Source organism: Topomyia yanbarensis, chromosome 3, assembly GCF_030247195.1.
Source record: "Topomyia yanbarensis strain Yona2022 chromosome 3, ASM3024719v1, whole genome shotgun sequence".
Lineage (NCBI taxonomy): Eukaryota > Metazoa > Arthropoda > Insecta > Diptera > Culicidae > Topomyia > Topomyia yanbarensis.
The window spans coordinates 335,835,527-335,848,454 of NC_080672.1; the positions used below are offsets into that span (position 1 = coordinate 335,835,527).

The 12,928-nt window shown below is 37.3% G+C and overlaps 2 protein-coding genes across 4 annotated transcripts in view; both read right to left on the minus strand.

Annotated features, from left to right (window-relative positions):
• LOC131691974 (putative ferric-chelate reductase 1 homolog) overlaps positions 1-1,714 on the minus strand; it is a 125,325-nt gene extending 123,611 nt beyond the window's left edge. For 2 of the 3 annotated variants that reach the window (XM_058978792.1, XM_058978788.1), the window contains exons 1-2: positions 1,521-1,714; positions 210-227 (exon numbers count right to left, since the gene is read on the minus strand). The gene's annotated coding sequence lies outside the window, so the exon portion shown is untranslated. The remainder of the gene's footprint in view (positions 1-209; positions 228-1,520) is intronic. The other variant, XM_058978789.1, reaches the window with a different exon arrangement.
• A 3,148-nt stretch (positions 1,715-4,862) lies between these two features.
• On the minus strand, positions 4,863-10,444 carry LOC131691984 (dynein light chain Tctex-type 5-like). Its single transcript, XM_058978802.1, has 3 exons — positions 10,336-10,444; positions 9,723-10,189; positions 4,863-5,105 (listed from the first exon to the last, which is right to left on the minus strand). The coding sequence occupies exons 1-3, from the start codon at positions 10,339-10,341 to the stop codon at positions 4,937-4,939; spliced, it is 642 nt and encodes a 213-aa protein (XP_058834785.1). The 5' UTR covers positions 10,342-10,444; the 3' UTR covers positions 4,863-4,936.
• Between the last annotated feature and the right edge of the window lie 2,484 nt (positions 10,445-12,928).

Below are 12,928 nucleotides of genomic sequence, written 5' to 3' on the forward strand. Positions count from 1 at the left end.
ATTATATAATCTAATCATAATATCAAGTTTAGTTTTCAATTTGATCATAGACACTGAGTTATCCGTAAATTTTAATTAAAATAATGAGGATCTTACTTCTATATGCTTTGTTGCGATCCAGAGTAAACTACGCTATTATACACACGCGAATAAAAACTTACTTTAAAAACCTATGACGAAAATAAACATTAACGAAACGGAAAACCCACCTTGTTTATATTCAGCAACTATTCGGCAGCATGTTGTGATGACGACGCAGGAAAATTCGCATGACAGCGGGTTAAAGAAAAGAGAACAATAAAACAAAAGTCGAAATTGATTAGCCACGGTTGTAACCCAGTGCAGAAAGGCGAACACCGTGTTCAATGATAGTAAGCCCAAGTGGTATCGGTGAAGCAATATGTGGATGTATTTTAAGAGAATATTGTATGTCAAAATCTATAACAATTTGATGAATCGGGTAGATTGATGTGTTTATATATTCGTAAAAAACTATTACTTATGCTCTAATAATTTGAGAAACCGTATCACATATAGCGTAGGTAATATTCTATACAAACCAAACATCAATCAAAAATGTTATAATCGTACGCAGAAGATCTAAATTTTATTACAGATAAACTATTGCTCATGGTATTATTGAAAATTAATCAAAAATCAGCATTAGCTTCAAATTATTTCAAGTTAAAAAAATAATTCCAAAACATCCATATCATCCAACGCCGTTCCAGTTGGGCTTCCTAAACGTCTCCGGTAGCAGTGAGCTTTTGCACTGTATCAACAATTCACTTTTCACCCTGATATGTCACGACCACCGGCGCACTTTTACTAGCGTTTTCTGTTGGTTTATCACCTAAAGTAACGTCAACTGCTCAAAACGATTCACACGACTTGTATTGTTGTTGGACCCAAATTTTAATATTTCATTACACTTTAGCACACAATAGGTCGTAAGCAAAGACGCAACCAACAAAGTCAACTATCACTTTCTATCCATGTTTGGCTGCAGGGACAGGTTCATCATGCTTTGAGCTCGAGAAATGGACACCCTAGTAATGTATGGAACTATCCGAACACAGACTGCATTCTTCTTTTCCATGGCAACATCACCGTATCAGCTAACGTCGTAAAATATGAACAAATCGCTGTATACGTATCGATGTTAGCAGACACAATGATTTCCTTGATCCTCCACTGCTTCAAGTGAGGAATTTTGTGGTGACATGGTCGATCCACCATCATTGTCTATTTGATTAACCAGTGACCACAATCCCTCAGTATCTTTCACTGTTATGCATAAAAATGCAAATGGGCGCAACTGTATTGAATAGCTTTCTTGTAACTGCTTCGAAAATTGTTTAGCGGATTCCACAGGAAACAATCGAACTTATCTTCGACAAGTGGCCAATCTCTCGTAAAACCTTGAAACAGTAGCAGGCCGCATTCGAAAGAAGCCTAATCAATCTCTATTATTTTGCAAATTTACAGTTCACATGAACAAAAAACGAAATTCTACTAACCGTAGCGTACAATAACCACAACGAAAAGCAATTAAAAACCTGAATGTTATTGAAGCTGAAGCACTACACAGAAACAGACTACTGCGATGATCTGAAACGCGCCCGCTGAAGATCCAAGCAGGGAAGATCAGTATCGAACACGCGTGAATTCAAACCAACCACTCTCGCCGAAACTACTTCCACGACTGCAGAAGTTGTTGATCGCAACGCTGCTGCCGACCAGCAACATCAACTCCATTTGCGCTCCCCGCATGGGTGTGTGTGTGTGTGTTTGTGGTAAAACCAGTTCTTCATCCCCACGGAACTCAGGAACTGAGTTGAGTGTAGCAGGTTTCATATGGATTGCTATGTAGGTGGTACCCAACTGGTGAATGAGTCAAGTGCTGTTGGAGGTGACCGGATGGAACTCACCACTTGTAGCGGATGGGAACGATCACGCAGCTACGCGCCATTAGGGTGGTTGTGTATGCACTAACATTGCTCTAGTCTAGTGTCGTTCTGGCTTGACCATGAAGCGGTGCTGTCAAACTCTAACTGCTATCAAATCAAATATTTTAACAATAGTTAGGATTATAACCTGAGCTTCGTTTCAAAAAAACAATCACATAAATTATAACAACTGCTCGAGTTACGTCGCATTTCAGTTTATCTCCAAAACTGGTGCTGTATCTAAATGATATAAAAACTCAGTCCAAGTTCAGTTCAGTGAATAAAAACTAAGTAAATATAGTAGATAACTCAGATTTTCAACATGAAATGGCCACGTAAATCTTTCCAGAATAACATTACTATGAACCTTCAATAGTACTATCCAAAGTCCTTACAATTAGCTTTATTAAAAAACTTATTATTTTTTCATAAGTTACATGTGGAAAACTGACAAAACCTAACGAAAATTTTTAGTCAAAATATAAATAATCAGACAGCTGTTTCAAAATGTTCAAAAAATGCAAATCGCTCGAATAAGGGTCTGGCAAATACAACCATCACGCATGCTGCAAAATAGTATGATCGCAAACGAAACTTGATTTTCCCCTTCTTCTACTTCGCCAAACGACAAGATTCGTCAATGGAATTGCAATAATAATGTCTAGTTGCAATAATTTTACTACCAATCTGTCGGCCATTCCCACACAAATCATTCGAACAACGTGAAACTGAGAGCCTTGCGAAGTAACCGGCCGCAACCTGTTTGGATTTCGCGCTTGCTATGGCAACCGAAGTGTGTTGAGTGGCCTGAAGCTGTTTGTAGCCATTTTCGAGTTGGAACGCTCACGTAAAAGGGTGACCGCGATCTCGTGCAAGTGGACTCTGATGGTTGGAAATGATTCTCTTTATCCGCTCTAGCGATACCTACATGTGAGAATTGTAAACTGAAATTACTTGCGGTCGCAGCTTGATGTATTTTCAACCAGTGCACGAATTTTATAGTGAAGAGGTATTGATAGCCTCAACTAAATTAGTAATAGAATAGAAAAAAGAACCATAAGCGAATGAATCACGAAAAGAGAGCAAAACGGTTTTTATTCGATTGAACATTCAATTTACGTTATTAATTGTCACACAAACATATTTCGAAGGCTAAAAATCATATGGGAAGACTGTCGGAGAATCTTGTCCAAATTTCTTAACAAAATTGTAATCCAACGCTTTGATATTGGTAACATTTCTCATGTATAACCAAAATGGATTCTTAGTGTCAAATAAGATCGTAGCAGTAGCCTTGGTGTTGTCAAGAAAGTTTGAATTTTCGTAAAGGAATAAAGTAATTATTTCATTACATCAAACTTGTAATATTTTGGTGGTACTGTAGTATTTTGGTAGTACTTCACTTCACACTGAAATAAATAAGCATAAAAATGTATTGATAATTGGCGGAGTTATGGCATTTCCCCCGAAACCCTTTTTTAATTAAGAGGTTTGCGGTGATCACAATTGAAGACCAATAGATCAACTAAAATCCCAAAACTCAAAAAATTCCATTAGTATATGAGTATTCTTCGTATCTTAACGATTAGTTGAATAAATAATATTTTTTTCCTGCATTCGGGAACGTTGTTCCTAAAAATCGCTCTAAAAATTGTGTTAAAAAATTATCATCCACAAAACAAAAATTTATGTATGAAAAAGGAATGGTTAAGGTAGGAGAAAAATTAATAACGATCAATTGAAAAACAAATTGAAGAAAATCGATTGAGTGATTTTTCGGCAATCGTGATCACGGAAAACCCATTTTTTGGAAAACGGATTTTCGAAATAATCGAGTTTAAAATTTCATGGTACCACTGCTCTTGGTAAACGAAGCACGCTTGTAAGCGCTGTAACTTTCAATCTATTTCTCGGACTTCTATAAAAATTTGAGGAAAAATTCTCAAGGAGTTGAACTTTCAGATAAAGTAATAAAAAATCCGATTTATTTCAAAATGAAAAGGTATGCTACCCCTTAAACACATTGAAGAAGGTAAGGTGTAAGCGTAAAAACACTTTCAATTCACCTAACAGTGTGAGGAGACATTTCTTACAACTCTTATCACTTTCTTCGGATATTATATCGATTGAGAACATTTCCATATCAACTTTTGAATAGGGCTAATAAAATTTGTAAACAAACCTTTGTTTTGCTAATTTCTCTTAAATTGTTATAATTTCAATCCAGAAAACATTTTAAGGGGTAAAGATGTTGATTCATGGGTATTTTCCATGTAATTCAACTCGGCAGCGGAATAATTAGCGAAACAAGCTTGTTTACAAAAATCTCCTTAGCTCTTTTGAAGAATTAATATTGATTTAGTACATGATTTCTCGCGATGTTTTTGATAACACATACTACATGGGACAGTGACAAGACTCAAAGAAACGCTCAAATCAGCATAGGACAACATCAGTGCGAGACATATCAATGGTAGATGGACAAAAGAATTGTTACGAATGTTTTGGTAATAACATATTTAATTTCTTCAATCAATACATTATGTAAGGAAAACTGAATTTTCCTAAAAGGTGTTGTGCTGAGCCAACATTTACCGAATCAATTTGATTACATCTACTAAAACATATTACGTTACGTTCTAGCCAATCCCCTCTTTCCATATGTCACAAAATTCCATTTTAAAGTGCACAATATTTTATGAAAGGTCCCCTATACTATAATCCATACAAGATTTTACTCAACAACTGAGTAAATTTTTCACAGTATGTTTTTAAACATACAGATTATTTAATCTACGTGGTCGTCAGAAAATTGCTAATTGGTTTTATCGATTTATGTGAAACAACAATAAAACAATAACACTACCAGACAGAAAATATAGGAATTGAGCGGTTGACATAAGAAAAAAATGGTTAAGTGTTTTGAGCATATGTAGTACATATGAATTTATTTCAACAATCTAGTAGGCTACTTTAATGACAAAGTTTTAATCGTAGTAGATGGCGTAGATCGTTGCAACGGCAAACAGGCTCGGGGAGGAATCATAAATGCAGGACACATAGTTATCCTTTTCTGAATCCCAAAGAAATTGAGCAATTAGCTTAAGTCCTTGCATGTATCGTTCACCCATGGTTACAGTTACTACAATTTTGTACCTGAAAAAATAAATATAGTATGATATAAGTTTTTACGAGCTAAAAGAAGTAATTTATGGATTTAGAGCCGATTTCTTTACTTACGCTTAGCTTTTAAACCAGGTTTTCCAGTGTGTTAAACATGTTTTAAAGACAAGCCTGGGTGAAGAAATCGTCTCCTATACAGATCATATTGTATTGTTGAGCAAGTTCAGTTGTGTCAACGGACAACTGATATCCTCTCGTGACCGACTACTATCTTTTTAGCCCAAGAATAGACCTTGATCATCGTATTTAGAGAGACCAACTACTAAACGACTGGCGTAACGTAGAAGGCGCTCGACAAGCTAAGAAATTCATACATATCCAGATACAACGAGAGCCAAAAAACTAATGGATCTAAAACGTAAAGACTTACGTATAATCACATTTACATTAATATTATTTACGGGACATTGTCCTGCTAAGTATCATCTGAAAAAATTGGCAAAAGTCAAGATGACATTTGTCGATTTTGTAACTACGAGCCCGAGAACTCGGAACATATTCTCTGCCTGTGTGCAGTACTATTTCTTCGAAGGGAGCGATACTTCGGAAGGCATCTTATGACGCCTCACGAGATATGGCATACCTGTCCCAAACGGATCCTCAGCTACATTAATAATGTACTACCCGGTTGGGACGACACATGTGGACAAACAAACAACTCGCTTCCAATTACATTGGATTCGGGCAATTTGTAATATGTAGAGCAAACAGGGGTAGCCACAAAAGATAACCTGAATAGTGGTCGCAGTGGCAAAGCTTCCCCTAACAAAAAATATCGTCTTTAGATAACATTCCCAAATTTGATTTCAATGAATATCTATCCAACAGCACAAAAAACATTTTTTGCCTTTCTCCTATAGAAAGGTTATGCAATCACTCTGAACATCGTCAACTTAATCCCGGCCAATTTTTTTTTTTTAGATTTGCATAGGTTTTCTATATTTTAACAGGGGCGTAATTAAGGGAATACGGTGAGGAGTACACCCTCTCCCCCGCCCTAAACCTCACCACCTAAACCGCCCTTCCCTCATCATCCCTACCCGAATAAAATTTTCTAGTTACTCCAGAATAAATTTTCCTAGTGGGTCGGAAAATCCAGTGAAAAATTTGGTTTAAAATGATTTTGAGTTGAGAAACTAATTTAAAATTTCTTAACAAGTTGAAAATTTTTGGTGGGCTTCAGCGTCGACACATAGCAACTCAAGTTCGAAGCTGTAAACTCATTGTACGTATGTGTAAATCGCACTGAATATGTAATAGACATTTCCACCATTATATTAAACATACCCAGCCATGGAATCGTAGTTTGGATAAATGAGAAAGGCACAATTGCACCACCAGGTGGATTTAAACGGGTTTTTTTTTTGTTTTCAAGGGCAACCACATGCTACAGACATGCATACAAAAAGTCTCAGGATAGGTAAAACGCAGAATTTCTCCGGATAAATAAATCTGCCGGAGAATGAGTTAATGAATGACCTCTTTTGTGCTCGCTACCTTACAGGTGCCCATTATAAACACGAGAAAACAAGTATACTCTACTTCGTTTCCGATTTTTTGCTAATAGGGTGAATATTTTGATGCTTGTGTTTATTTCCACGAAAATTTACAGTTTATTGGATGTGAACATCAATTATCGTGCCTTTTGTGAAGACAAATAAATATGTGTCTGGTTTGTCATCGGAAAAGGTTGTTCTCACGTGATTCTGATTTTTTCAGCGCATTCAACGGAACTTACGAGATTAGAACAACACATGTGGAGTGGTGCACGATGGAAGTTTGTGTTTGTGCTGCTCGTAGGGCAGAACAAACGCAACGAAACGACTCTTTTCTTTAAATCTGGGAAACGCAATTGAATAAAATCTATTAAACAAGATTTCATGATTTAATGTTTATGCTGAGGCGTTTAAAAAGCCATTCTAAATATACGGAATATGAATCTAGTGTTCTTAGCTTTGAAATGGGCATAAAAGAACGGCAATACTAAGTATATTTTTTAATCAGAAATATTTAAAAATAAACAAACTATTTACAGAAGCAAACTGAGTTAGATATGCTACGTTACATGTCGGAATCTCTACGAAGTGGTGTTTATGGAATTTTGAAATTCGGCGATATAGCGAAAAACGTTATGAAAAATTGTGAGTCTTTTGCTTCAAATCGCTGTATCTTGGGATTGATTAATTAGATGTTTTTCTGTTTAAAAATATCTGACGAACACAATAGCATAAATATTTTTAAAATAAAAATATGAGTATTGCGATAAAAATGCAGTTTTTGTTTAAAACTGAAAATATTGCATATTTGGCAACCAAAAATTACTATCTTTTTCTAGATTCCTTGGCCAATTTCCTTCAAAATGCATCTCACTGATTGTTTAGAGGTCAAATTAATCCGAAGATATGAATAAGATGTAATAATCGATGTATTACATGTATGAAAAATTTTCCATGCTCGGTTATGACACGCTGTACAAATTTTGTCATCTATACACACTGATGACATATGTGAATGCCACTTTTGTTTACATTTTTAAGCAAAACCTATCACCATAGTCAAACGATTTTCGCAATAATTGAGATATAATACAGAACAAGTAGAAGCATCAATTGTCTTCAACGAATTATTTCAAGATTTTAAATATCAAACTTTAAAAATTGTTTTCCTCGAAATGTGCTAAATGGCGCTGGCCGTAAAATAGTAAATATGAACCTATATCACCACTCGAGAGGTTCTTAACCATGAAATAAACACCCCGGTTGGCGAATAATTTTTTTTTTTTTTCAAAATAATACTGGTATACATGTAATACGCCCATTTGAAAAATTGCACTTATGTCAAAATGTTCTTATTGTCAGCAGAAAACATTTAGATCCATAAACCGAACACAGCTGCAAAGTTTCGGTCGAATCGAACCGCTGGCCAGCCGCTGTTTCATCGACTCCTTCAAATGTTAAAATAGCACCATCTACAACAATTGATTTTGTAGCTATAGCTAGTAAGGGCAACGAGAAAACATGCTTCTTGCATTTACAGGGCACGAATGCGAATTTGTTTTTTTTTGTCAGTTGCTTCTTCGATGATGATGCTGGTTATTATTTTGGAGGTACTGGATGCAGTTTTTGCTGGGAGTAGAATACACCACAAGAACTGGGCCTAATACACATCGAACAAGCAATTTCTTCTCATGCAATTTTGTTTAATCCAGCGACGTTACAAAGATGTGTGATTCAATTACCTAAGAGTGTGTAGGCGAACTCTTTTGTATCACTTAAATGTATATATTATCCTATCGGCACAATAGTAGTTTGATATAGTAAAATTAATGCCTGCACATAGGTTGATTCCAGAAGATTTCAGACTTGAACTCCAACAAAGCTATTTAATGACAGATCTTCTTTAATAAACGATCTTAGTGACAACATCAACATTCTGAATAAAGGTTCCATAACACAAATTCCGCGAGGCACAACTATTTGTGATGATTTTTTTTTGGTCGAGCCCGCTGAGGTTCAATAGCCCTTGGACTGGAGTCCTTAGTCCGCCATAGTTTCATTTGACACGTATGGATTTCGATTCATTCATGCAAAAATGGGTGGATACCGAATTTCATTCGTACACGGCAGGTCGCCGACCGCCTTTGAAGCGTCAACCGGTTTTAGGATAATAGTTTATCCGTAACCCGCATTCTTAATGGTGCTATTTCATTCTTGCCACCGAATTAACTGCAATTTCCTACTATGGTATCTTCACGATCTTCGTTCATTGAATTTAAATTGACGCTTCTCGAATTCTATAAAACTCCCTAAAATGTTTGTTAGTCACTAATTCCACCTTGCAGTTATTTTTAGATGAAGTCGAATGGTACTTCTAACTCAGTTTGCTCTTAAATGGCGTTTGTCATCAAGTTTTGCGGAATACTCTTTCTATATGAGAAAGACAAAAACAATCACTACTGTATCTGGATACCGAATCTCTTTCGTACACGCCAGTTCGCCGATCGCCGTTGAAGCGTCCACCGGTTTGAGGATATAAATTTATCCCTGACTCATAATCTTAATGGTCCTGTTTCGTTTTTTCCTCAGAATTAACTGCAATTTAGTATGCCCTTGGGATCATTGACAATTTCCTTACCATGGTATCTTCACGGTCTTCGTTCATTGAACTTAGATTGACACTTCTCGAATTCTATAAAACTCCTTAAAATGTTTGTGAGTCGTTAGCTATCTATGGAACGCCAAAATCCACTAATTCCCCCTTGCAGTTGTTTTTAGATCGAGTCAAATAGTACTTCTAACTCAGTTTGCTCTTAAATGGCGTTTGTCATCCAATTTCGCGGAATACTCTTTCTATATGAGAAAGACAAAAACAATCACTACTGTATCAACTTGCTGAACCACAATGTCAACCACTCATTGTAACGACCACTTTAACCAAGAAATACTCAAAATCCCATTCAAAAAAACTAAAGTGATTTTCATTTGTATCAAATATCACTAAAAACCATTCTTTTAGTTGTGCAATTTCAACAACATAAAAACGTCCACCTCCAAACCCCAAATCTATCCCATCCTCCATCACACAACTCACCGATCGAAATTTAGCTCCTTCACTTTTGCCTTCACGTCCTCGCAGATCTGCTGACAAAGCGAGGGCGCGAAATACGAACTGTACTCAACGCCCTGTAGTGATTTATCCAACGATTCCCGTAGAATGACTTCACATGCCTCGCGACTGAACGGATTCTTCGACTCCAGTTGATACGAGGCCTGATACTTCAGCAGAGGGGGCGTATCGGATGACACCATGGCACAGAGTGGCGGTGGTAACGGCTCGTTGTTGATGACCTTCAGATTCGTTATGGCCAAACTAACCTTGCCCAAGTTACTGCTGTTAGCTCGATAGCGGTTGGCAATGTTGAAAGCGGAACCGAAAAAGCGCCCGACTTTCGGAGCGGTTGCTGCGGTCACATTCGGTGCCGGTTTTCTTAGCGCCAGGCTGATGGTTCCTGTCAGGGCAACCGCCGGGACAGTTGTGACCGCCGATGTTGCTTGATTCTGCCTTGGAAATAATTACGGCGCATGTTGCGTTGAAACGAAGACGACAAGCGAAATGACGACAATGACGGTGAAATATAGGGCAAGATTAAGGATAAAAGTTTTAATCGGCAAAATTATTAAGAATAGAGAAACGAACAAATTACCTCCATTACTGCAACGTAACGTCCTGTTGTTGGTAGCTATTCAACAGTATTACTGCCTGTTCAGTCGAGTTCCACGTGGAATCACAGAAGACACTGTAATAAATAGTTCTTTGTCGTGACCGTTTTCTCTGCTCCATCATGCAAGGAAAAATTGGAGGGAGAGATAACTTTCGCTGAACATTCTTATTCACTCGCAAGAGACACGAAATCAAAGGTTTTCCCTTATCTTTGAGGAGTGCCTGACTGTGGCACATGCTACAGTCAACCTTTCGTTTATCTGTTGCCTGTACAGACCCGTAGTGTTCAAAAAATTTTCCTCGGATAATCGAATCCAAAAATGGGGTGGTCATATAGGGCATTCTTAAAAAGCCATAATCCATATATTCTGTTATAATGCTGGTTGATATTATGCTATAAAAGACGAAATATTGTGCTATTAGGGGAGACTGAGGAGACTTGATCCCCTTTTTTATTTTTCAGTCCAACTCCGTGGAATGATAAAAAACTATGTATTTTTTTTGTAGTTTTATATTGTTTCTAGGGATGACTAATAATCATAAAAAAATTACATGGAAATATTACACTGGACATGAGCTATTAGCATTTGTGGAAAACAACAAAAAATGGAAAATTCTTAGATTAGTGGAGACTCGATCCCTAATTTGGGGACACTTGATTCCTTTATGAAAACGTGTTTAAAAGAACATGTAGGGTAATAAGCCTATTTTTGCCCTGTTTCTACTATCATCCTACTAGGGTTGCCACCCCTCCGGGTTTGACCCGGAGACTCCGGTGTTCGGGAGCGATCTCCGGGTCTCCGGGTTTTACATCAATTTCTCCGGGTTTGGTGGGAAGAAGCATAGGTTAAATTTTTTTGGAATTCCCATTCTTTACAAAATATTTAAAAAGTCTAAATTAACTATTACTCTGGTTCAGATTTATTTTTCCCGACTAACCCTTCGTTTCAAGGTGGCGAAGAGTTCACCAAATATTGCTAATTTCTTTCACAAAGCAATGAAAATGAAAAACAAATAAAATTTACTACAAATTAACCTTTCGGAAGTCACGCTAGTGCACTGAGTGCACGCTGCTCTGAAAATCTAGCGAAATCGCCTTCGGGGACCAGCGGCTGCTCGTTCGGTAAGCCATATGCGCGACTTCCGGAGGGTTAAGAAAAGTAATATTTCGCTATGTGCTACAATTGAAATGTTGCATTCCACTAAGTCGCTCAAAATGGTGTATTTTACTGCAATTTTACCAAATCATTTCACTATTAGTGGTGCTTATCGCCAGCTGCACTAAGGTCTGGCAGATTTGTTCTAATCCAACTGACTAGGTCAACATCAAACGAGTTCTTGCGGTGTTGTTGCTACTCCAGCAGCGATCCTTATCTGGGCTAGGGAGTTTTGTCCCTCTGTTGCGAAATTAAAATTTGTTGGTGACGAATAACCGACACCACATAGTGTGATGTCGCAGCTCTGCCTCCTTTGCTCTTCTTCTCCTGTTAGTTGTGGAGGAGAGAAATGCTCGACCTCCACAGTGAGAGTAGCTAGTGCTTTTGTATTCTTGGCACTTAGTCGGGGAAGTGAAATACTACACCACATTAAAGCGATAAAACCGTTCTCAAGCGTGAAAAATTTACAGTTTTACCACAGATAACAGACGTTTAGGCTCGATTTGAATCGTGTGTAAATACCCGCTACTGAGATTCCGAATAAATCAGACGTCTGAAACACGTTTGGCAAACGTTTGTAGATGGCGCAATGATCGATGCAATGCAGTTAGAGTGCAGCTGTCAAACACGTATAGTAAACAGTTGCGCAGATGGCAATAGTGAAACACGGATTTCTAACGTTTATCAATTTGAAAGTTTACACAGGTTTTTGAAGAAATTTTGTTCTAGCCTAAACGTCTGTTATCTGTGGTTTTACTTTAACGTGGTAATAAAAAGCGATTAAAGTGCTCTAAAATGCCTAGCAATCGCTTTGATTCCAATTTCTGTCTCGTTCCACTCAAAATCCACCACTCCCCAGATCGGTGAAAATCTCCGGGTCAAAGCCTCTCCAGAGGTGGCAACCCTACATCCTACCCATCTGAAGCCTTTGGTTAGAGCAGCGTCTGCCATCTTTGCTCAACGCATTGACTCAAATGGTATTGCGATAATGGGGGTACTCGATTAGAGATTTTGCTGCGCTCAAACAGAAGATTTTCACCATTCTCAAGACAATTTTGTTATTATATTGGCTCTTAATAAGAGGCGAATGACCTTAACGTTAAAACCTCTATAATCGAAATAAAAAAATTGACCTTAATAACAAATCAAAGAAGCTGAAATAATAAAATTATGTGGTACCCTTCTTAATAGGGCAAAAACGGGTACATTACCCCATTCAATTTTATAAGTGGATTGTAGTATTGATTAAATTGTTATGATTAGATATTGTTATTTTTGTTACTACATATTACGCATCTCTCACCTGATTTTTTACGAATTCCCCGAATCTCCGTGCAATTATTTGAAAGCTGTCTTTATTATGGTTGAGGAACGTCAAATGTGGGATGAATGGTTGCTACGTATACTGTAGTAAACAAT

Coding starts and splice junctions, on each gene's coding strand:
- LOC131691984 (XM_058978802.1), bottom strand. Junction 5,106..9,722: donor AAGGAGCTAAATTTCGATCG/GTGAGTTGTGTG, acceptor TTATTTTTTCAG/GTACAAAATTGTAGTAACTG.